The following is a 21,290-nucleotide window of genomic DNA, read 5'->3' on the forward strand; positions in this document are numbered from 1 at the left end:
GTTTCACCGTGTTAGCCAGGATGGTCTCGATCTCCTGACCTCATGATCCGCCCGTCTCGGCCTCCCAAAGTGCTGGAATTACAGGCTTGAGCCACCGCGCCCAGCCTTCTTATTCTTTAAAAAAAAAAATAATAATAATAATAATTTTTGACCAGGCACAGTGGCTTATGCCTGTAATACCAGCACTTTGAGAGGCCAAGGTGGGTGGATCACGAGGTCAGGAGTTCAAGACTAGCCTGGCCAAAATGGTGAAACCCCATCTCTACTAAAAATACAAAAAATCAGCTGTGCGTGGTGGCGCACACCTGTAGTCCCAGCTACTCAGGAGGCTGAGGTAGAAGAATCACTTAAACCTGGGAGGCGGAGGTTGCAGTGAGCCGAGATTGTGCCACTGTACTCCAGCCTGGGTGACAGAGTGAGACTCTGTCTCAAAAAGAAAAAAATTATTTTGTTTTTTAGTTTTTGCACAGATGGTGGCTCCCTAAGTTGCTCAGGCTGGTCTCAAACTCCTGGCCTCAAGTGATCCTCTCGCCTGGGCCTCCCAAAGTGCTAGGATTACAGGTGTAAGCCAACATGCCTGGCCCCTTTACTTCTTCTTTTCTATTTTAGTCACAAAACATTTCCCTGCTGATCACTGTAGTGTGTGTGTGGAGGGAAGTGGGGGAGGTACACTCTTAAGAAACAAAATAGTTAACATCTTGGCCCTAAGATTTGTTGTAGAGATGGAGTCTTCTCATTCTGTTCCCCAGGCTGGTCTCGAACTCCTGGCCTCAAGCAATCCTCTTTCCTCGGCTTCCCAAAGTGCTGAGATTGATTACAAGTGTGAGGCACTGCGCCCAGCTACAATCTTTTAATAGGATATTTTGCGGGGGGGAGTGGGAGGGCAGGCTCTTTCCCAGGTGGGAGTGCAGTGGCTAGATTTAGCTCACTGTAACTCATACTGTTCCAGTGTAACCTGCACCAAGCCATCCTCCCACCTCAGTCTCCTGAGTAGCTGGGAACACAAGCACATACCACCACACCTGGCTCTAACACGACTTTGCTTTTCGCTTTTGTCATTTTGGCTGCTGCTGTTTTTATCTTTCATTCATTCAAGATCGGAAGATGGAGATAATAGGAATCTTCTCATCTCAATGTGCTCTTTAGCCCCTCACTCTTAAACTGATGCCCCTCTCAGGTCCTGAGGGATTTGGCCTCAGGTTGCCCTGGAAGGGGTGTGAGTGATGAGACAGGTGACTGAGAGCTGGGACGCCTGAGGCCTGCCTAGGCTGAGTCACCTAGTATTGTTATTGTCATTGTTCCTGTTGAAGTCCCAGCTCAGCGTCACAGACCTTTGTGGAAGCAGCAACAGCTCCCATCCTTCCAACCTTTCTGGAGAAGCTGTGGCCTGATGGTGAGCCAAATAGGCTGGGGGGGGAGAAGAGGGCGGCTGGGGCGGTGGGGAGACCTGGGGCCTGGATCAGTGCCCCTGCTCCCCATGCCACTGCCACCTCCTCCTCCTCCTTCATGCCGGGGACCTGGGGGAGGGAGGATCTCCATCTTCTCTCTGTCCCCTGCCCCTCATACAAGAAGCTCCCCCTCCTCATTTTCCCCTCCCACCCCAAGGCCCCCTTGCTCAGTGCTACAGGGGACAGGGGCTCAGCCTTGCCACAGTGCTCTCCCCACCCCAGCCACCCCCCCAACACAGGCTCAACCTGCAATGACACCTGCCTCTGCATCTCCCTCCTGGGGATCCCACTCTACCCCACCCCTGGCCTCGGCAACTCCCCCTCCCTCACACCAGTGCCCCCAGGACTCTCCTGGGCTGCGGGTAGGCCCTTTGATCCCTGAACAGGATTATGAGCGGCTGGAGGACTGTGACCCTGAGGGGTCCCAAGACTCACCCATCCACGGGGAGGAGCAGCAACCCCTGCTTCATGTCCCTGAAGGGCTCTGCGGTATGTGTGTGGGTGTGGGTGGGGGTGGGAGCAGGTTAGTGGTGCCTGGGAGCTCCAGTACTTACCGCAGGCTGGGCCTCTGGCAGTGGGTTGAGAACATGGAGAATTGATCACATACCAGGGGCCGACACTCTCCCCTCTGTGCCCAGGCTCCTGGCATCACATCCAGAACCTGGACAGCTTCTTCACCAAGATATCCTTTGTGCTAGGCCTGCAGAGGTGGCATGGGAAGGTCCCCTTGGAGCTGGCACTGTTCTTGGCAGGGAGACTCCATGAGGGTGTCATGGGTGGGAGATGTGTTGGGGCTGAGGGGAGGCGTCCTCAGGAGAGGCCCCCCTGTGCCCCAGGCTTGTTCCTTGACATGCGTCCACATCTACAGCTACCACCAGCGGAATGGCTTTGCCTGCATCCTGCTGGAGGATGTCTTCCAGTTGGGGTAAGACGCTTAGCCCGGGCCCGGAACTTGGTCCCCTGGGCCCATGGGTTCCTCCTGTCATTTTGCTTCCTTAATTGTACCAGTTGCTTCCATCCCACACTTTCCCAAGCAGCCCAGGGGCTCAGCAGGGGCAGGGTGGCAGGGGCAGGGTGGGGGAGGATAACCATGGGCTGCTCTGGGGGCCGGGGCAGGAGCCCACCTGACTGTCCCTGATCACTGCAGCATCCTGGCATCCCCCTTCCTCCTGGCAGACAATTCATTTTCATTGTCACCTTCACAACCTTCCTCCTTCGATGTGTGGATTACAATGTTCTCTTTGCCAACCCACCAAGTAACCGTACGAGACCTGGGCCGTTCCACAGCAAAGTGACCTTGTCAGATGCCATCCTACCCTCAGCCCAGTGTGCTGAGAGGTGAGTGAAAACCTGGTGGGACCCTGGGGTGAAACATGAGAAGTGGGTAGAGGAGTAGACAGGAGCCCCACTTTGTCCCGTGATCTAGATCAGCAGTTCTCAAAGCTTTTGGTCTTAGGACCAAAAATACACTTAATACACTTTAAGTTGTACTTAAGTGTATTAAGTTGTACTTAAGTTGTATTAAGTTGTACTTAAAGTGTATTATGTGTATCTTTTTTTTTTTTTTTAGACAGAGTTTCATTCTTGTTGCTCAGGCTGGAGTGCAATGGTGAGGTCCAGGCTCACTGCAACCTCCATCTCCTGGGTTCAAGCGATTCTCCTGCCTCAGCCTCCCCAGTAGCTGGGATAACAGGTGTGCACCACCACGTGTATTTTCTAAAGTAGAGACAGGATTTCACCATGTTGGCCAGGCTGGTCCGGAACTCCTGGCTTCAGGTGATCCACCCACTTTGGCCTCCCGAAGTGCTGGGATTACAGGCGTGAGCCACTGTGCCCGGCCTGCTAAGTGTATCTTAATTAAAGTGTATTAAGTGTATCTTAATACAGTTAAAATTGGTTGAGAACCCTAAAGAGCTTTTGTTTATGGGAGTCGTGTCCATCTACAATTTACCTTATAAAAAATTAAAATTAGGCCAGGCACAGTGGTTTACACCTGTAATCCCAGCACTTTGGGAGGCTGAGGCAGGAGGATTGCTTGAAGCCAGGAGTTTGAGACCAGCCTGAGCAACAAAGTGAGACACCATCTCTATAAAAATAAAAATTAGCTGGGCTTGGTGGTGCGTACCTGCAGTCTGAGCTAAGCCTAGTCAGGAGGCTAAGACAGTGACTGTCTGATCACTGCAGCGTCCTTACACCCTCCTCCTCCCAGCAGACGATTCATTTTCATTGTTGCCTTCCCAACCTTCCTCCTTGAATGCATGGATTGCAATGTTCGCTTTGCCAACCAACCAAATAACTATACCAGACCTGGGCCGTTATTTGGCAGGGAGATAGGAGCTATGATTCTACTGCTGCACTACAGCCTGGGTAACAGAGAGAGACCTTGTTTCAATAAAAAGGAGAAAAAGAAGGAAATCATAGCTGAGAACAACTTTAAAATGTAAGAGTGCGGCCAGGCGCGATGGCTCATGCCTGTAATCCCAGCACTTTGGGAGGCCGAGGCGGGCAGATCACAAGGTCAGGAGATAGAGACCATCCTGGCCAACATGGTAAAACCCTGTCTCTACTAAAATATACAAAGATTAGCCAGGTGTGGTGGCGGTCATCTGTAGTCCCAGCTACCCTGGAGGCTGAGACAGGAGAATCACTTGAATCCGGGAGGCGGAGGTTGCAGTGAGCTGAGATTGTGCCACTGCACTCCAGCCTGGGCGACAGAGCAAGACTCCATCTCAAAAAAAAAAAAAAGTGCACGAGCACACATTTCATCAGTTGTCAGTGTGATGTGACATGTTCACGTGTCTTGTAGCCTCTGGAAAACTCCACTGCACACTCAGAGAACAAGAATGAAAACATCAGAAAGCATTAGTATTATTTGGAAGAAGTTTGACACACTTGTGAGGGGCCACTTCAGCTCCCCGCCCCAGCCCCAGGCCCTACTTTGAGAGCTGCTGGTCTAGCTGGATCCCCCTCCTCGTGACAGTTTTTCCTCGCTCCCGAAGTCTGGTCTGCCTGTTTCTCAGGCGCCCACCTTTCTCCCTCACTGCCCACCCAACCCCATACAGGATCCGCTCCAGCCCGCTGCTCGTCCTCCTCCTGGTCCTGGCTGTGGGCTTCTGGCTGGTCCAACTGCTTCGCTCAGTCTGCAACCTCTTCAGCTACTGGGACATCCAGGTGTTTTACAGGGAGGCCCTGCACATCCCCCCGGTGAGCTGGGTGGCTGTGTCTGTGCGGAGGGTGCCATGAAAGGGTGGACAGAGGAGAGGGGAAGAAGTGGGACTGTACAGATAGAAGGGCCAACTGGAAAGAGGGCAGAAAGAATGACGCCTTATTGACACCTGCTCTAAGCCCAGAATAATGTCAGGAGGGGGCTACCACCACTTAGAGAGCATGGCCCTTACCCTAAGGGAGTTTAGTTTATTTAGATGGCTCATATAAGATGACATATAGTTACATGTTTGTGCTAAAAACATTGCTTAGAGAAGGGACGGTCATCTGACTTTTCAGAGCTGGAGACATTTGGGTTGGGCTTGGAAGGGCAGGACAGGAGGGGAGGGGAGCACATTCCAAGCCCCAGTGCAGGAAGGTGGGGAAAAGCCATGAGCTTCTGGAGGCTGCAGCAGGGAGATGGACCCCACCAGCCTAAAACAGAGCCATCAAAGCCATCCCCCCACCATTGCAGGAAAACACTGCATTGGCCTGTCACTGTCCTCTGCTTATGCTCTGCCCTTTGTTTCCTCGCTATCTTGAGTCTGCTCCTCCCTCCTCTGTATCTAAGTTCTTTCTTTGAGGCACAGCTCGAAGGTAGCCTTCTGCAGCTTGCTTCCCTTGCTCCCCTGGGAGGTCCGGAGCCCTCTGCACAGCCTTTATGTGCAGCAAGGGGAGAGGTCTTAGAAGGCCCCTGAGCCGGGGGGAGGGAGGAGGCCAGGGAAGTAGAGGTGGTGAGAGCGGAAGCTGGACCTCAGATCGGCTCTGGCAGGAGACTGCTCACCCGTCTCGTTCTCCTCTTCCCTTCTTTCCCCTCCTCCCCTGTTCCTTCCAGGGGAAGGGAAGGGAAGACACTGGGATGGACTGGAGAGGCCAGCCTGGGGGACTTGACTAACCTGGACTGGGAAAGCTGAGTGAAACTGGGCTGAAGTGAGGTTTGCAGCCTCCAAATGAGATCGGACAATGCCCCACTGCCAGACATGGACATAGCCCAGGTCCTGGGAAGGCTTCTGGTGACAGAGCTGAAAATGGCCCGGAGTTGGGTGGGACTGGGAGTATAAAGCATGCCCAGGCAAAAGGTGGGGAGGATTCTGTTCCAGAGTTGGTGGGTGCACTGGAAACGGGAAGGAGAGGTTCTCCCATGAACTGCTGGACTTTCTGGTTTTTTGTTTTTTTGTTTTGTTTCTTTTGAGACAGGGTCTGGGTCTGTCACCCAGGCTGGAGTGCAGTGCTGCGATATCAGCTCACTGCAGCCTCCGATCCCCAGTAGCTGGGACCACAGGTGCACACCACCACACCCTGCTTTTTTTTGTATTTTTAGTAGAGACAGTGTCTCACCATGTTGCCCAGGCTGGTCTCGAGCTCCTAAGCTCAGGCGATCTGCCTGCCTCAACTTCCTAAAGTGCTGGGATTACAGGTGTGAGCCACCGCCCCCGGCCAGCCATTCTGTTTTGTGTGTACAACTGAGGGGGCCTTAGGCCCTTTAAGGAGCTGAGAAGCTAGGTCCAACACCTGGAGGCGTCGCCAGGGACGACATGACTGCTGGCCACATGAATGGCAGGGATGATGAGGAACAGGGCAGTTTAGAAGAGGATGAAGGCAGTAGGGTGTGCCCTTTTTAGTGACAGGGTTAAGGGAGGGCAGAAAGGGAAAGGTGGGAGAGGGGGACGATGAGGCATGTAGCTTGGCCCTGGCGAGTTTGTGGTCGCAAACTCAGTTTGCGGGTTTTCAGGCCACACACTTAGGGGTGTGGAGCTTGAGCATCACTGTGTAGAGGAATGGGGGTCGCTGGCTCTCATCAGTGCCCGTTTCAGGAGGAGCTGAGCTCGGTTCCCTGGGCAGAGGTGCAGTCCCGCCTCTTGGCGCTGCAGCAGAGCGGGGGCCTGTGCGTGCAGCCGCGGCCCCTGACGGAGCTGGACGTCCACCACCGCATCCTGCGCTACACCAACTACCAGGTGGCGCTGGCCAACAAGGGCCTGCTGCCGGCCCGCTGCCCGCTACCCTGGGGAGGCAGTGCCGCTTTCCTCAGCCGCGGCCTGGCGCTCAATGTCGACCTGCTGCTCTTCCGCGGTCCCTTCTCGCTCTTCCGCGGGGGCTGGGAGCTGCCGCACGCCTACAAGCGCAGCGACCAGCGGGGTGCCCTGGCAGCGCGCTGGGGGCGCACAGTGCTGCTGCTGGCCGCCCTGAACCTGGCGTTGAGCCCACTGGTGCTGGCCTGGCAGGTGCTGCACGCCTTCTATAGCCACGTGGAGCTGCTGCGGCGCGAGCCCGGCGCGCTTGGGGCGCGCGGCTGGTCCCGCCTGGCGCGCTTGCAGCTGCGCCACTTCAACGAGCTGCCGCACGAGCTGCGCGCGCGCCTGGCGCGCGCCTACCGCCCCGCCGCCGCCTTCTTGCGCACCGCTGCGCCCCCCGCGCCCCTGCGCGCGCTGCTGGCCCGCCAGATCGTTTTCTTCGCGGGCGCACTCTTCGCCGCGCTGCTTGTGCTCACCGTCTACGACGAGGACGTGCTGGCAGTGGAGCACGTGCTCACCGCCATGACCGCGCTTGGGGTCACCGCCACCGTGGCCAGGTGCGACGGCAGATGCTCGGGGAGGTGGTGTGTGTGGGTTTCTCTGATTTGGGGCCATGGGAGGTTCCCCCGCTTACCTCTCCCAACATTGGGGCCCTCCAGCCCTGCATCCCACTGCGCGTCCTCCTAACCGCAAGCCCCTTCCCCGCACGGATCCCGCCTTTCAGGTCTTTCATTCCCGAAGAGCAGTGCCAGGGTCGTGCGCCGCAGCTTCTGCAGACCGCCCTGGCCCACATGCACTACCTCCCGGAGGAGCCTGGCCCCGGTGGCAGGGACCGCGCGTACCGGCAGATGGCGCAGCTGCTGCAGTACCGAGCGGTGAGGGTGGGCGCGACGGCTGAGGAGGAAGTTGTGGGGTCTGTCTTCGCAGAGGGCATTGGACAAACGGGCTACCCCAGGAGTCTAGGGAGTGACTGGGTGGGGAGGCTTCTTGCCCTGGCGAGGGTCGCTGAGGGCTGCTTGGTCCTGATAACGTGCGTGGGCCCCTCAGCGACCCCTGCTCAGCCTCACCGCTGCTTCCCCAGGTCTCCCTCTTGGAGGAGCTCCTGTCCCCGCTCCTCACCCCGCTGTTTCTGCTTTTCTGGTTCCGCCCTCGTGCCCTGGAGATTATCGACTTTTTTCATCACTTCACTGTGGATGTGGCTGGGGTTGGGGACATCTGTTCCTTTGCCCTTATGGATGTGAAGCGCCACGGCCACCCTCAGGTCAGAGCTGTCCCCTGGCCCTGGGGGGTTGGGCTGGGTGGGCGTTTGCTTGCCTCTCGGAGCAGACCTGGGTTCCAGCCCTGGCGCCATTGCTTGCTACCTGTACCGTTGAGCAAGTCACTTCCCTTCCCTGTGCCCTCGTGCCCTCATCTGTCAGATGGCGACAATGGCAATGTGTCCTCCAGAGCACAGCCAAGGCCAGGCTTGTGATGACACAGATAATGTCTGTATAGCCCATAATGGAGTTGCTGGCACATAGTAACGTCAGTAAATGAGAGCAAAGACCATTCGGGGACAAGGAATGGGCTTGGCCCATGGGTGGGGCTGAGTAAGGACTGGTGCCTGGACCAAGGCTGTCAGGATCACCCTGGGCAAAGCACTGAGGCTCAGCCCTATCCCCGAGCTGGGTCTAGACCCAGGTTCTGCTCCGCTGTTTTATTGTTGGATGAGGGTGAACAAGTCCCCATTGTGGTCTGTTTCCTTCACATGGAAGATGGGGCAGTGTTTCCTGTCCCACCTGGCCCCATAAGGCTCAGTGTTCTTAGCACCTGAAAGACTATCCTTGCTCACAGTGGCTCTCGGCGGGACAGACTGAGGCCTCGCTGTCTCAGCGTGCGGAGGATGGCAAGACTGAGCTTTCTTTGATGCGGTTCTCCCTGGTGCATCCGCTCTGGCGCCCCCCAGGGCACAGCTCTAAGTTTCTTGGGCACCTCTGGGGCCGAGTACAACAAGATGCAGCTGCCTGGGGCGCCACCTCGGCTCGCAGCCCCCCCACCCCGGGGGTGCTCAGCAATTGCACCTCGCCCCTGGTGAGTGAAAGCCTGGCCTCCCCTTCTGCCCTCACCTCCACAACTCCTCTCCAAACCCTTCCCCTCTAGCCTAACCTTAGGTATAACCTGCCTCACCGGCCCCGCCCCCAGCCTGCTCTCCTGCCTTCTTCAGGCCTCCCCTTCCTCCCCACTCCCTTTCTGTCCTCTCTTCTGACTCCCTCTTTGGCTTTCCCTCTCCTCTCACACCTAGCCTGAGGCCTTCCTGGCCAACCTCTTCGTGCACCCTCTCCTGCCTCCGAGGGATCTGAGCCCGACAGCCCCCTGTCCAGCTGCAGCCACAGCCAGCCTCCTCGCCTCCATTTCCCGAATTGCCCAGGACCCCAGGTAAGGAGTGGAGACTGAGTTGCAGCGGTGTGGGGGCTGGGCTGATCCTCTAGGAGCAGGGAGCTGGGGCACTGTTGCGGGGATTCAGAAGGGGAGCCCTCTGGGGTGTGGCGGGAGGAGGTAATGTCTTTTGACCTGCTTCATGCTGTGTTCCAGCTCTGTGTCCCCAGGAGGCACTGGGGGCCAGAAGCTGGCCCAGCTCCCAGAACTTGCTTCTGCCGAGATGAGTCTCCATGCCATCTACCTGCACCAGGTGAGTAGAGCAGTGCCTGGAGAAATGTGGGGAGAAGGCTGGTGAACAACGTGGAGACTGAGGCGGGGTAGAGTCTACGGAAGGGTCTAGCAGAGTCGCAGGAGGAGGCTGAAAAGCCCTCTGCTTCTAGTCCAGGCGCTTGGCCCTGCCCTCCTTGGGGGCGGCCCTCATTCCTTCTCCTTTCCATGCAGCTTCACCAGCAGCAGCAGCAGGAGCCGTGGGGCGAGGCTGCAGCCTCCGTCCTGTCCAGGCCCTACTCCAGCCCCTCACAGCCACCCTCGCCTGATGAGGAGAAGCCATCCTGGTCAAGTGATGGTGAGGAGGGTGGGGCCTGCAGGGGATAGAGCCTGATGGACACTGGGCATCAAGGAATGCCCAGTTGATGGCCTTTGTCACCAGGCTCCAGTCCTGCCTCCAGCCCCAGACAACAGTGGGGAACCCAGAGGGCCCGGAATCTGTTCCCTGGAGGGTTTCAGGCGACAACAGACACCCAGAAGGAGCCTGATGAGGCCTCTTGCACTGACTGAGACGACTCCTCAGGGTCAGTATTGCCCTGTGAGGGGAGGGAAAAACAACTGCATAGGTAGTTGGTTCGGAGTCAGACTTGAAGCAGTGGGAGCGATGGTGGGAATTTGGGGTGATGTGGGGTGGTCATCTCTGGAACCTAGACCCCTGCACTGCTTGCCAAGAGCCATCTCCTCCCACAGGTACCCTGGCTTCCGCAGCCACAGGAGATTGGAGGGTGGAGTGGAAGAACACAAGGAGCCATTGCTAGAGGCCCCATAGATGACAGGCCCAGGTGCTTTAGTTGGGCAGCACCTGGGAGTCAGTGAGGAACTCGCCCTGAGAACAGAGAAAAGGTAGGAGAGGAGATGCTGATGGCATCTGGAAACAAGTCTTAGAGATGGTCCCCACCCGGAAGGGATAAGGGGAGACACCCCCAACTGCAGTGTGTCCTGGAGCAGTTGCCTGGGAAGAAGTCCTCGAGTTTCCTCAAGGTAGGGGACAGAGGTCAAGGATGAGGCCAAGCTACATGGAAGGGTGACAGTGAGGCAGGTGCACTTTAAGGCTGTGGATTCGTCACACTGGCGGCTGCCAGCGCACTTTCAGTTCCCTGGGGCTTGCAGGGGATGGGGACTTGTGAGTGGAAAGACGAGAGGGCTGATGTTTTTGGACTTCAGCACCGGTGTGATGTCTGAGGAAGTGGGTGTGGCTTCCCATCCTGTATGAAATAAGCAGTAAAGCTTGCTCACGGCTGTTGCACATCTCTGTGACTCTTGTTTCTGGCAGCCCCCGCTCCTGGCAGCTGAGTGCTGCACCTGCCTTCTCGATCACCAGCCTGAGAACTGCACGGGGGAGCAGCCCAGACTGGCTGGAAACCATGTTTTTAGAGAGCAGGGTCAAGTGGCATGTAGGACTCTCTGTCAAAAGAATGACCCCTTTCCCCGCCACATACCCACAACTGCACAGGTTAAAACAGAAATCTTGTCATTTGATAATTGTAATCCACGCCGGGCACAGTGGTTCATGCCTGTAATCCCAGCACTTTGGGAGGCTGAGTCAGGTGGATCACGAGGTTAGGAGTTCAAGACAAGCCTGGCCAAGATGGTGAAACCCTGTCTCTACTAAAAATACAAAAACTAGCCAGGTGCGGCAGCAGGAACCTGTAATCCCAACTACTCGGGAGGCTGAGGCAGGAGAATCACTTGAACTCGGGGGCAGAGGTTGCAGTGAGCTGAGATCATGTCACTGCACTCCAGCCTGGGTGGCAGAGTGAGACTCCCTTTAAAAAAAAAAAAATTGTAATCCACATGGGCTGGGTTAGGCACTTTAGTAGTTCTCGTAACATCTGGCACAGTCTCTTACAGTAAATCTTCAATAATAAATACTTGATTTAGAGATTAGAATTTACAGGTAAGATACTCCTGAGAGAGGTAAGGGGAATCTAACATTCGCCTAAGAAACAGGAAGCGGGTAGCAGTAGGCCCTGGGGTACCGCTGCTGGGAGGGGCCTTCCAGATTTAGGCGGACCCAGGCCAGAGGCAACAGGCATACAGAGGGAAAGAGGCGTTTTGCTCCTTCCTGGTGGAATAATGCTGAATCCTTGCAGCCTCTGGACAGATGTCGGAAGGCACCATCTCAAGAGGGGAGGAGCGGGGCTGGTCCTGGTCGGGCGGACCTGAGTGGGGCAGCCGCTCTCCCGGAACTGGAAGGGAAAGCCAGGGGGCTCTCAGGGGCCGTTGGTGTTGGTGTCCGAGCCGGGCGGGTCGAACGCCCAGGGCACTGCGCCCCGTAGCTGCCGCTCCTGCAAGGAAAAGCTCTGGGTGCGTATGCGGCTTGTCACCTCCTGGGTGCGCAGCGTGAGCCCGAAAATGTCTTCGTGGTAGCGTTGCTGATCCTGGCGTAAAAGAGCGCAGTGGATCAGAACCCGTCGGATACCTTGGTAGGAACCCCGCACGCCCGGGGCCTGGTCCCCGCCTCAGGCCCGCTGCCCGCCTCAGGCCCGCTCCCCGCCTCAGGCCCGCTCCGCTCCCAGCCCGCCCCTCCGCACCCGCAGCACGCCGATGACGTCGCCGGCCTCGTCCAGCTCCATGTCGCCCTCCGTTGCCAGGATGCGCTGCACGGTCTGCAGGACGTTGGTTGCCATGGTGACATCTCCGCAGACAAACATGTGGCCCCGCTCGAGGCACAGCACGCGGTGCACCTCCGCAGCCAGCTCCGTCCTCAGGATGTCCTGCACGTAGGTCTGCGGGAAGGCGGGGTTAGGGCGGGCCCTGGTGGGGGTGGGCGCGGGGGCGCAGCCCGGGGCTGCTGGCTGGCCCTGGGCGTGAAAGTCTACAGAGCGGGCCAGGTGGGGCCTGCATGCCCTGGGGCGGTGTCAAGAAGGGCAGAGCCAAAGGGGCGGGGCGGGGGGGAAGCGGGCCTAGAGGGGCCGGTACACGAGGGTGGGCCAGAGTGTGCAGGGGTGGCTGAGTGGTCGTGGGAGGCCACGGAGGGCCATGGTTGGTGCTTTCCGCTGGATAGTGTGAGTCCTCCCCTCTCTCCCTATCTTCAGGTTACCATTGCGCGCTCAGGGTCTCACACCTTGGGGTTGTCAGGTTCCCGGGAGAAGGCGGTGAGGACTCGGCCAAACACCCCGCGCTGCTGGGCGTTCTGCACCTCGTCGCGGTAGAGATGGTCGAGTTGGGAGCATCGGCAGCCAAACACCAAAGTCATGGGAGTGGGCTGCAGCCCTGCAAGCAACCCCGCGCTTGGGAAGGCCCTTCTCCGAGGCACAGTGCTAGTGGGACCTCCCCACTAGCCACCCTCGCCCAGCCTGTCAGCCCAGCGTTTTGGGCTGAAGCTATTACTTTCATCTCCAAGAGGGTGCAGAATGCTTTCACAGAGACCCTGCACAGCCCTGATTTACAGAAGGAAGGGAAGCCCCGGTGAGGTGGTGGCCCCTGGTGGAGCTGCGCTAGAATGTGCGGCTTGGGACTCAGAATTCCATGCCCTTTGCACTGTGTTACATCGGAGTCCCCTTCCCTGCTCCCACTTCATATTCTCCCACACTTTTAACTCTCCTCCCAGTCACAGCCCTCTTCTTTTGATTGACAGACTACCCTGGGCACCCTGTGCTCAATCTGAACACCTTGTAGCATCCTTAGGTCTTGGACAGACCTTGGTCAGCTCTGGCACAGTCAAGAATCCACCTTGGGCAGTTAGTTCTTCTTTGAGTCTTAGCCCTAATCCCTTCGAAAATTCTATTTTCCTTTGTCCTTAATCCAGTCAACACCTACTATGTGCCAGGCACCAGGAAGCCAGACACACAGGGCCCAGCCCTTGCCTTCAGTACCTGCCCTCCCCTTGGTCTCAGGAGCGTCTTTTCAGCTTTGTGGCCTCTGTTTCCTGCTCTCTCTTTCCTATCTATTTCCTGCCTTCCAGCCCCACTGCTCTGTCCCTAGATTGTGTGACTCCTTCCAGTCAGTCCTTTAGTCGCCAGCCTCACCTTTGCTCTCAATGTCATGCAGCCGCTCCTGCCAGAATCCCCGGAAGGGGGCAATGCCAGTGCCTGGGCCCACCAGGATGCAGGGCAAGCTGGGATCAGGTGGCAGCCGGAAGGAGGGAGCCCTGGCAGGAGAGACACTCCATCAGGTCCCCTTTGCCATCCCTGCTCCCCCATTCTTACCATGCAGGGTGGATGGAGCGAGGAGGAACCAGGCTCTCCTGATAAATAAGTTGATATTCATGAAGTCCTTAAAGCAGTGTCTGGCTCATAGGAAGCATGATGGGTTTATTAAAAGAACTCTGGGCTGGGCACAGTGGCTCATGTCTGTAATCCCAGCACTTTGGGAGGCCGAGGTGGGAGGATTGCTTGAGCCCAGGAGTTCAAGAGCAGCCTGTGCAACATAAAGAGACTTCCCATCTCAAAAACAAACAAACAAAAAAAAAAAACTTCACCTTCTTTGAGTTCTTGGTGACACTAAGGCCAAGGGTGGTCTTAACCCTAACTAGTAGTTCTCCCTGGATTGAGTGAGGATTTAGTGACTGTAGTTCCCAGGTGCCATGCTGCCCAACATCAGACAGCCCAGGGACATAGAGAGGAATACAGAAGCTTTCAGAAAGCCACAGGGCCAGCCGGTTTGATCCAAGCTCTGGCTCTGGGAGCTGTAGTTTCAGGGCAGGACTCTGAGTCTGAATGAATGAGAGAGTCAAAGCTTAACCAGAGTTCTGAAGTGACCTAATGACACCACATCCTTGACATGTTACAGAGCTCCTTCCTGTTTCCTGTGACACCCCTCACCAGTGACACTCCTTACTGCTCACCAAAGCTGCCACCCTGACCCTGGGCAGCTCCCCCCCGAGTCCTCCATCTCACTTACCCCCGGATGAAGCAGGGCACAGGGTCTCCGGGCTTGAGTTGGCTTAGCCACGTGGAGCAGACTCCATAGTGCAGGGGGCCCAGCCCATCTGGGGGTGGGAAGGAGAGGCCGGTGAAGGACCAGAGAGGGGCCAGTCCCACCCCCGCTGTGGCCAGGCCTGCTCCTGCTCGTTGCCTCACCCTGGGTCCTGTATGCCAGCACAGCTACAGTGAGGTGGATCTCTCCTGGGTGGGTGCTGGGTGCTGAGCTGACTGAGTAGTACCGGGGTTGGAGCAGAGGCAGCTGGGTGAGGAGCAGTGGGGCAGGCAGTGCCACTGAAGGGAACTGCTCCAGCACCTCCAGCAGCGTGGGGCAGCGGAACCACTTCCACTCCTCGTAGCGTCGGGGATCCTGGCAGGGCAGGATGCAGTGGGTTGGGGGCCTCATAGCCCTTCCTAGTGACCTCCCTTCTTGTCCCCTCCCCTGCTGAGCCTCTTTAGGGTTTCTCCCTCCTTAGTTCAGGCCAATAGAGCTTTCTGTAAGACCTGGAGAATACAGCCATGAATTCCTCCCTGGGGAGCTGGGTGTTAAAGCACCAGTGCATGTCAGCCAGAAGAAAGTCCCGGGGGGACCTTGCATGGAGGTTTCCTGCCCCTGGGGCTCCCCCAGTTCATCCCGTCTCTCTAGCCCCTGTGCCTTATTGGGGTGGCCCCCAACCTGACTGAGGGCCTCCAGCTCCTGCTGTTCCCTGGGCTCTTCTGCCAAGGTGCTGAGCAGCCGCAAGAGCTGAGGGCTGGGCGGGGAGGTGATGTCCAGGAAGAAGGTGAGAGCCTGGCGCAGCGTGCATGGGGGCAGCCGGGGGTCCCGCACCCAGCCGGGGGGAGGGCCACCTGGGGATGGTGCACAGCGACCGCTGAGGACAGGGCCCAGCAGAACTGTAGTACCTGGGCTGATGTGTTTGGGTGACTGTTAGAGAGCCTGCCCTTGAGCAGCGGGGTGGGCCTGTCTGGGTAGCCTCAGTGTGTTGTGTGGGGGCCTCTGGCTGGACTGGATTGGTCTGGGCTCCTCTGCCTCTGACTCCACCCCCTTATTTTAAAGCCCAGGCATTGATGTGGCAGCAAATAGCCCCATTGCCAGCTCCAGAGCAAGCTAGATTGCCAGGGGAGCTTTGGAGAGGAGCCCCGAGGGAAGGGACAGCCTTTTGGTGGGGGTGCATTTGAGGGTGTGGGGATGGTCCAGCAACAAGGCCAGCCCGGCAGTGAGCAGCACAGCCAGCTCTGAGCCCACCTGCTGAGCTGTGGAGGAGGTGGCCATCCCCCAGGGCCTGAGCTCCTGGAGGCCTGGGGTTGGGGGTGGGGCTGGGCATGGGGCTGGTGTGCCCTGTTGCATCCCAGGCTGCCCCTCACCAGGGCTGCCCTTCTCCAGTTGCTCTACTGCCACGGGCTCGGTGGGCGCAGGCGGGTCCTCCACGCGGCTCAGCAGCGCCTCCACAAGGCCGGGTCGGTTGGGTGGGCAGACACCTATGTGGTCCCCCGGCTGGTACTGCAGCCCCTCTTGGCCTCCAGTGTCCAGGCGCACCAGGATGGTGGCCCTCCTGGGGGTGGGGAGAGGGGCACTTATGGGGAGTCAGAGAGGGGTCGGGGTGGGAGAATGTAGGAGGAGGAGGGTCCAGGGTCGGGGTGTGCAGGACAGGGGTTGGGGGGCGGTAAAGCCGTCGTCCTCACGTGGACTTGCTGCTTTGCAGGTTTTCCACTGAGAGAATTGTAGCCTGGAACATCTTCCGCCTGTGCACGTGGATCAGACCTGGTGGTGGGCAGGGGCAAATGAGGCAGCCTGAACCAGGGAGCAGGGCCTGGCCCCTGAGTACTTTAGTCCCGGGGTATGGGGTCCTCTGAGAACCAGCCGGGTGAGGATGAGGCCAGGGCCCACCTGGCAGCAACTGCAGGCCCTCGGCCTGGGCGCTCAGCCGGTACCTCTGGCGCTTCCAACTCCTTTTGGGGCTGAAGATGTCTCGGGCAGCAGCCTTGGCATCCTCTCCCACACAGAAGGTCTCACAGGCGGCCTGCGGGATAGGCCGGTGAGGGCTGAGGACCTCCCGCCACCAGGGGGCGACGTAGTGAGGAGCCAGGGCGGCTTCACTGCGTCTTGCTCCTGGGGGGTTGGCAGCCCCAGTGGCTGAGGCCTGCGCCAACGACAGCACCTTTTCCGCCAGCCCATTTCATGGATTCGCCGCTGGGCCCAGGGACCCAGCTGGCGCCTCCTCTGCACGTCCTGAATGGTGCATCGTTCCTTATCTGGTGAGTGTTAATCCCGTGACCCGAGAAGCACAGTGCTTGGCACACAGTAGCTCTGTGAAGGCATCTGTGTGTTCAGACCTGCATTCAAATTCCGACTCCCGTACTTAGAGTGACATGCCTCAGTTTCCCCATCTTTACACCTCATTGTGTTCTGGTGAAGATTAGATGAGATACTTTACGGAACGCTAAGGGCGTGCAGATAGTAAGTGCTCCTGGGAAGGGACGCACAATTCGGGCGGCAGAGGGGATCCCACGGGGCAGACCCCTAGGGGGGGTGTGGATCCTGTCAGGCACACAGCTGGAAAACTGCTGGGCCATTCCCAGGCTTGAAATCCAGGGCTCACCTGTGATTGGCTGAGCCTCATATCACCAAGTCCCGTTAATCTTTCTTTTGTGGTGCGTGTGAAGTCTTGTATCTCTGCCTTCCTTCCTCGGCCCCCTCCCTCCCTCCCTTCCTTCCTATCTCCACTGTTGATGCTCTGCTTAGCTCAGCCTTCCTGCTTCTGGTTCAGTGATGCTGTAATGGATCCTACACCTCTAAAGTCCTATTCCCAAAACCTTATGATGTGGTCTCGTCCCGCTCCAATGGCTCTTTTTGTTTAAATTCTTTAAGTCTTATTTTCCGTTCCCTTCTTCCCAATCGGGGCCTATGTGTTTCTGCAGCCTGACCTCCCCATCCCTGAGGTAGCCCTTCCTCTCCCTCTCCTTCTAGGATGCCCTCCTCCTCCAGTCAAGGCAAATCTGCTGAGCTCCAGCCTGGGCCCCGGGGGAGCAGCACTGCCCTGAACAGTGTGGCACTGGGGAGACCGAGCCCCTGTCAACTGCAGACATGATCCCCAGACAGGCAGTGCTGCCCCTGAGGAAGCCCAGGCTTAAAAAGCCATGGCTCCCAGGGACCCACCTCTCCTTGAGCTTGCTTGCCTGGCCCCGGACCAGTTCTGTGGTGCAGGCACCGCCCCAGGCTGTCTGGCCTCTGACTTCCTGTGGCTTCTGTGCTGGCCTCAGCTTCAGCCTTTGCCTCTGTCTGACCTTCTCTCCGTCCCTTCCTTCTCCCTCCATCCTGCCCATCCTGGGTGGGGTGGCCTGCCCTGCACCCCCTCCCTTTGTGCACCCACTCATGAGGCCCAGCCTGTGCCTAGCTGAAGCTCCCTCCTGCCAGGGCCCTGCCTGCTCGCTTTCGGCTGCACTTCTGCCTGGGCTAGGCACTCCCTGTGGTCGGCAGGGCCACATCGTCCTCTGCCTCTGACCCAGAAAAGCTGGCTATGCCATGGAGAGATGAGGGTGGATTTTGGGAGGAACAGGAAGGGACCAAAGAACCAGACAGAATCAGGACAGAGTGAGGCTGGAGGAGGCATCCCAGGTAGGAGGAGTCAGAACAGGGGCTGGGCTAGGCTCACCTGGAAGGCAGCCTGGGCCCAGCCGCGGAAGGCCTCCTCCTGGCCACACAGCTCGTCGCCCTGGCCCAGCTGCAGCAGCCGCTCCCCGCCCAGTTCCTCCAGTCGCGTGTCCACCGCACGAGCAAAGGCGCAGAAGTGGGGGTAGGCCCGGGAGCCCAGCCCGAACACACAGAACCTGGGGTGCAGGGGTTGTCACTGGAGCTCCTTTTGCAGCCCACGTTTGCCCAGGCAGCTTGCCCACCCATTGCACCCCTCTTGGTGAGGCCCCGACCTGAGTGTGCCCAGGGCTCCTGCACTGTCTGTGTTACTGGACTCCTTCCTCTTCCGCCGCCAAGAGGACACCAGTGGGTCTGAGCAGGAGATGCTGTTGAAGCGGATCTTATAACTCCTGGCAAGAGAGGACAAAGATGAGGTTGTCACAGGGCCCTGGAGATACATCCCAGGCCCAGGCGCAGCCCCAGGGACAGCCTCAGGGTCTCCGCCTCTGGGACAGGAAAGGCCCTGCCCTTGGGAGGGGCTGAGGGCCAGCATCCCAGGGGCTTCTGAGCCTGGGGCCCTGCCACACCACACCCCCATCTCTGAAGACCTCAGGACTGTCTCGGCTCTCAGAAGCAGGCAGGTCTGGACTGCCATTCCAGCCTGGAAGGGAGGGCATCCTAGAACCCTGGCTTTTGGTGGGAAAACAAGTCGAGGCACAGAGGGAGGGCTTTTCAGACCCGCTTTCTGTTTGTGTCTCCAAATGCCTCAGCTCCCCCAGCCCCCTCAAACTCTCAGCCAACTCACTTGTGCTGTTCCGGCCGAGGGGAGCTGTTGTAGGGACCGGACATCTCCATCAGGGCAGCTGCAAAGCTCTGGCGAGGGGAGCGTTTGCATCAGGGTTAGTTTTGTTTCATTTCAAACAACACAGAAGTTTAAAACTGTACCAGCTGACCCTCATTATTATTGATTCGTAACTTTTAATTTTTGTTTGTTTTGAAAATTTCAAAAGCGATCTGATGTTTTTGAAAAATGACATTACAGAAATGTGAAAAGTAATAAAGACCACCCCATCTTCCCTCCAGGCATATGCACCATTGACAGATGTTAACCTTCCAGCCCTTTTTCCTTGAACTTATGTGCATATTTATAGTATTTTTTAAAAATAAAAGTGGTACCATACTATACTTCCTTGTTTTTAATCAAGAATTTTTTTTTTTTTTTTTAGATGGAGTCTCGCTTTGTTACCCAGGCTGGAGTACAGTGGCGCGATCTCACTGCAACCTCTGCCTCCTGGGTTCACATCATTCTCCTGCCTCAGCCTCCCGAGTAGCTGGGACTACAGGCGCCCACCACCGCACTCGGCTAATTTTTTTGTATTTTTAGTAGAGACTGGTTTCACTGTGTTAGCCAGGATGGTCTCGATCTCCTGACCTTGTGATCCGCCTGCCTCGACCTTCCAAAGTGCTGGGATTACAGGTGTGAGCCACCGTGCCCGGCCTTTAATCAATAATTTATTGCAGGCATCCCTCCAGGCCAATACAACAATATTGACCTAATTAAGTAGTATTGTTTTTAGATATGGGTCTTGCTGTGTTGCCCAGGTTGAGAGGCAGTGGCTCGATCATATTTCACTGTAACCTCGAATTCCTGGGCTTAAAGGATTTTTCTGCCTTCCTAGTAGCTAGATCTATAGGTTTGTGACACCACTCCTGGTTAATGGTTAAATTTTCTGAAGAGATGGAGTCTCACTGTGTTGTTCAGTCTGGCCTTGAACTCCTGGGCTCAAGCAATCCTCCTGCCTGGACTTCCCAAAACATGACCTCATTCTTTTTAGAGGCTACATTGTACTTCACTGAGACTGAAGGGCAGCTGGGTGGTCTGGGAACAATGCGCCCTCAAACGCCCTTGTACCTGTGCCTCGCTCCCACTTTTAAATGCTTCAGCTGGGTAATCCTTAGAAGTGGAGTTGCCGAATCCCCACTTGTTGGGGCAGGCAGATATCCTGCAGCTGCAGGGGAGGGCACGGCTCTTTCCTCAGTCCCAGGTAGCAATGGCTAGGGCAAATCTTTCCTGTTTTAGTGGATTTCATGGGTGGACAAACTCTCAGTTCCTTTGGCAGTGTCCTGGTCACTAGCAGACATTGTGCAGGTTGCCCTCTCAGAAGACCATGGCCCTGTTTGTGATGCCATGACGAAGCGGCGTGAAGCGGACCTCCCAGGGGAAGGAAGCTGGAAGGAACAGCATCTATCTGGTGCTCAACTGCAGATGCCTCTGGGTGCTGGTTCCCAGGTTTGCCAGAGTTAGCAAGCGTGATTTGAATTTCATTTTTGAATGTTTTGTCAACGTGCAACACAAGTCCAGAGGTGCACACATGTTGTAAATGTACAGCTCTATAGGTTGTCATAAACTGAACACACCTGTGAAACCGGCATCCCATCGAGAAACATTACCCATGGCTGGGTGCAGTGACTCACGCCTGTAATCCCAGCACTTTGGGAGGCTGAGGCGGGTGGATCACCTGAGGTCAGGGATTCAAGACTAGCCTGGCCAACATGGTGAAACCCCGTCTCTACTAAAAATACAAAAATTAGCTGGCTATGGTGGCAGGCACCTGTAATCCCAACTACTCGGGAGGCTGAGGCAGGAGAATCACTCGAACCGGGGAGGCAGAAGTTGCAGTGAGCCGAGATCACGCCATTGCACTCCAGCCTGGGCAACAGAATGAGACTCCATCTCAAAAAAAAAAAAAAAGAAAAAGAGAAGAAAAAAAAGAAACATTACCTGCATCCTAGAAGCCACCTTTGTGCCTCCTTCCTGTCACTGCCACCCCCACCCCAGTGACTATCTCCTCTCCCAATTTCTCACTCCATGGATTAGTTCTGCCTGTTTCTGAATTTTATATAAAGTGAATCCTGTAGTACAGTGTGTATTCTTTGGTCTGGCTTTTTTTTTCTCTTCACATTTTTTTGAGATTCACCTGCATTGTTGTGTGTGGTTGTCTTTTGTTCACACTTAGTGCGATATGGCACTTGAATATACCAGAATTTATCCGTTTTTGTCGATGGTCATTTGAATTGTTTCCAGTGTGGGGTAGTACAAACAAATTTGCTGTAAATATTCCTGTTCATATTTTAGTGAATATACCCCATTTTCTGTGAGCTGTATTCCTAGATTTGTTAAAAGTTTGGCATAAAATTACATACATTGAACTGCACAGATCTTAAAGGGCAGTTTAATTTGCTTTGCTGTTTGACAGTTTTATTTAATTTAATTGATTAATTAATTAATTTATTTTTTGAGACGGAGTCTCGCTCTGTCGCCCAGGCTGGAGTGCAGTGGCCGGATCTCAGCTCACTGCAAGTTCCGCCTCCCGGGTTCATGCCATTCTCCTGCCTCAGCCTCCCGAGTAGCTGGGACTACAGGCGCCTGCCACCTCGCCCGGCT

At 56.5% G+C, this 21,290-nt stretch overlaps 2 protein-coding genes across 3 annotated transcripts in view; one reads left to right on the plus strand and one right to left on the minus strand.

Annotated features, from left to right (window-relative positions):
* The first annotated feature begins 1,320 nt into the window (after nt 1-1,320).
* Nucleotides 1,321-10,595, plus strand: ATG9B (autophagy related 9B). Its single transcript, XM_011984356.1, has 14 exons — nt 1,321-1,937; nt 2,087-2,130; nt 2,309-2,373; nt 2,625-2,786; nt 4,511-4,652; nt 6,467-7,221; nt 7,389-7,539; nt 7,746-7,925; nt 8,498-8,734; nt 8,946-9,079; nt 9,236-9,332; nt 9,524-9,647; nt 9,732-9,873; nt 10,040-10,595. Exons 1-13 carry the CDS (start codon nt 1,391-1,393, stop codon nt 9,857-9,859), a joined length of 2,766 nt encoding a protein of 921 aa, XP_011839746.1. The 5' UTR covers nt 1,321-1,390; the 3' UTR covers nt 9,860-9,873; nt 10,040-10,595.
* Nucleotides 10,596-11,144: 549 nt separating this feature from the next.
* NOS3 (nitric oxide synthase 3 (endothelial cell)) overlaps nt 11,145-21,290 on the minus strand; it is a 26,127-nt gene continuing 15,981 nt past the window's right edge. For both annotated transcript variants that reach the window (XM_011984351.1, XM_011984352.1), the window contains 13 exons: nt 18,651-18,718; nt 18,139-18,255; nt 17,868-18,042; nt 16,103-16,235; nt 15,898-15,976; nt 15,580-15,767; nt 14,891-15,063; nt 14,374-14,584; nt 14,195-14,282; nt 13,321-13,442; nt 12,417-12,565; nt 11,884-12,078; nt 11,145-11,730 (listed from right to left, as the gene is read on the minus strand). In XM_011984351.1, coding sequence (XP_011839741.1) covers nt 11,563-11,730; nt 11,884-12,078; nt 12,417-12,565; nt 13,321-13,442; nt 14,195-14,282; nt 14,374-14,584; nt 14,891-15,063; nt 15,580-15,767; nt 15,898-15,976; nt 16,103-16,235; nt 17,868-18,042; nt 18,139-18,255; nt 18,651-18,718 — 1,866 coding nt within the window. In that variant the 3' untranslated portion in view covers nt 11,145-11,562. The remainder of the gene's footprint in view (nt 11,731-11,883; nt 12,079-12,416; nt 12,566-13,320; nt 13,443-14,194; nt 14,283-14,373; nt 14,585-14,890; nt 15,064-15,579; nt 15,768-15,897; nt 15,977-16,102; nt 16,236-17,867; nt 18,043-18,138; nt 18,256-18,650; nt 18,719-21,290) is intronic.

This window comes from Mandrillus leucophaeus, unplaced genomic scaffold (assembly GCF_000951045.1).
Source record: "Mandrillus leucophaeus isolate KB7577 unplaced genomic scaffold, Mleu.le_1.0 Scaffold266, whole genome shotgun sequence".
NCBI lineage: Eukaryota > Metazoa > Chordata > Mammalia > Primates > Cercopithecidae > Mandrillus > Mandrillus leucophaeus.

Coding starts and splice junctions, on each gene's coding strand:
- ATG9B (XM_011984356.1), top strand. CDS start 1,391: ATGGTGAGCCAAATAGGCTGGGGGGGGAGAAGAGGGCGGCTGGGGCGG. Junction 2,131..2,308: donor TGGACAGCTTCTTCACCAAG/ATATCCTTTGTG, acceptor ACATGCGTCCAC/ATCTACAGCTACCACCAGCG. Junction 9,080..9,235: donor CGAATTGCCCAGGACCCCAG/GTAAGGAGTGGA, acceptor GCTGTGTTCCAG/CTCTGTGTCCCCAGGAGGCA.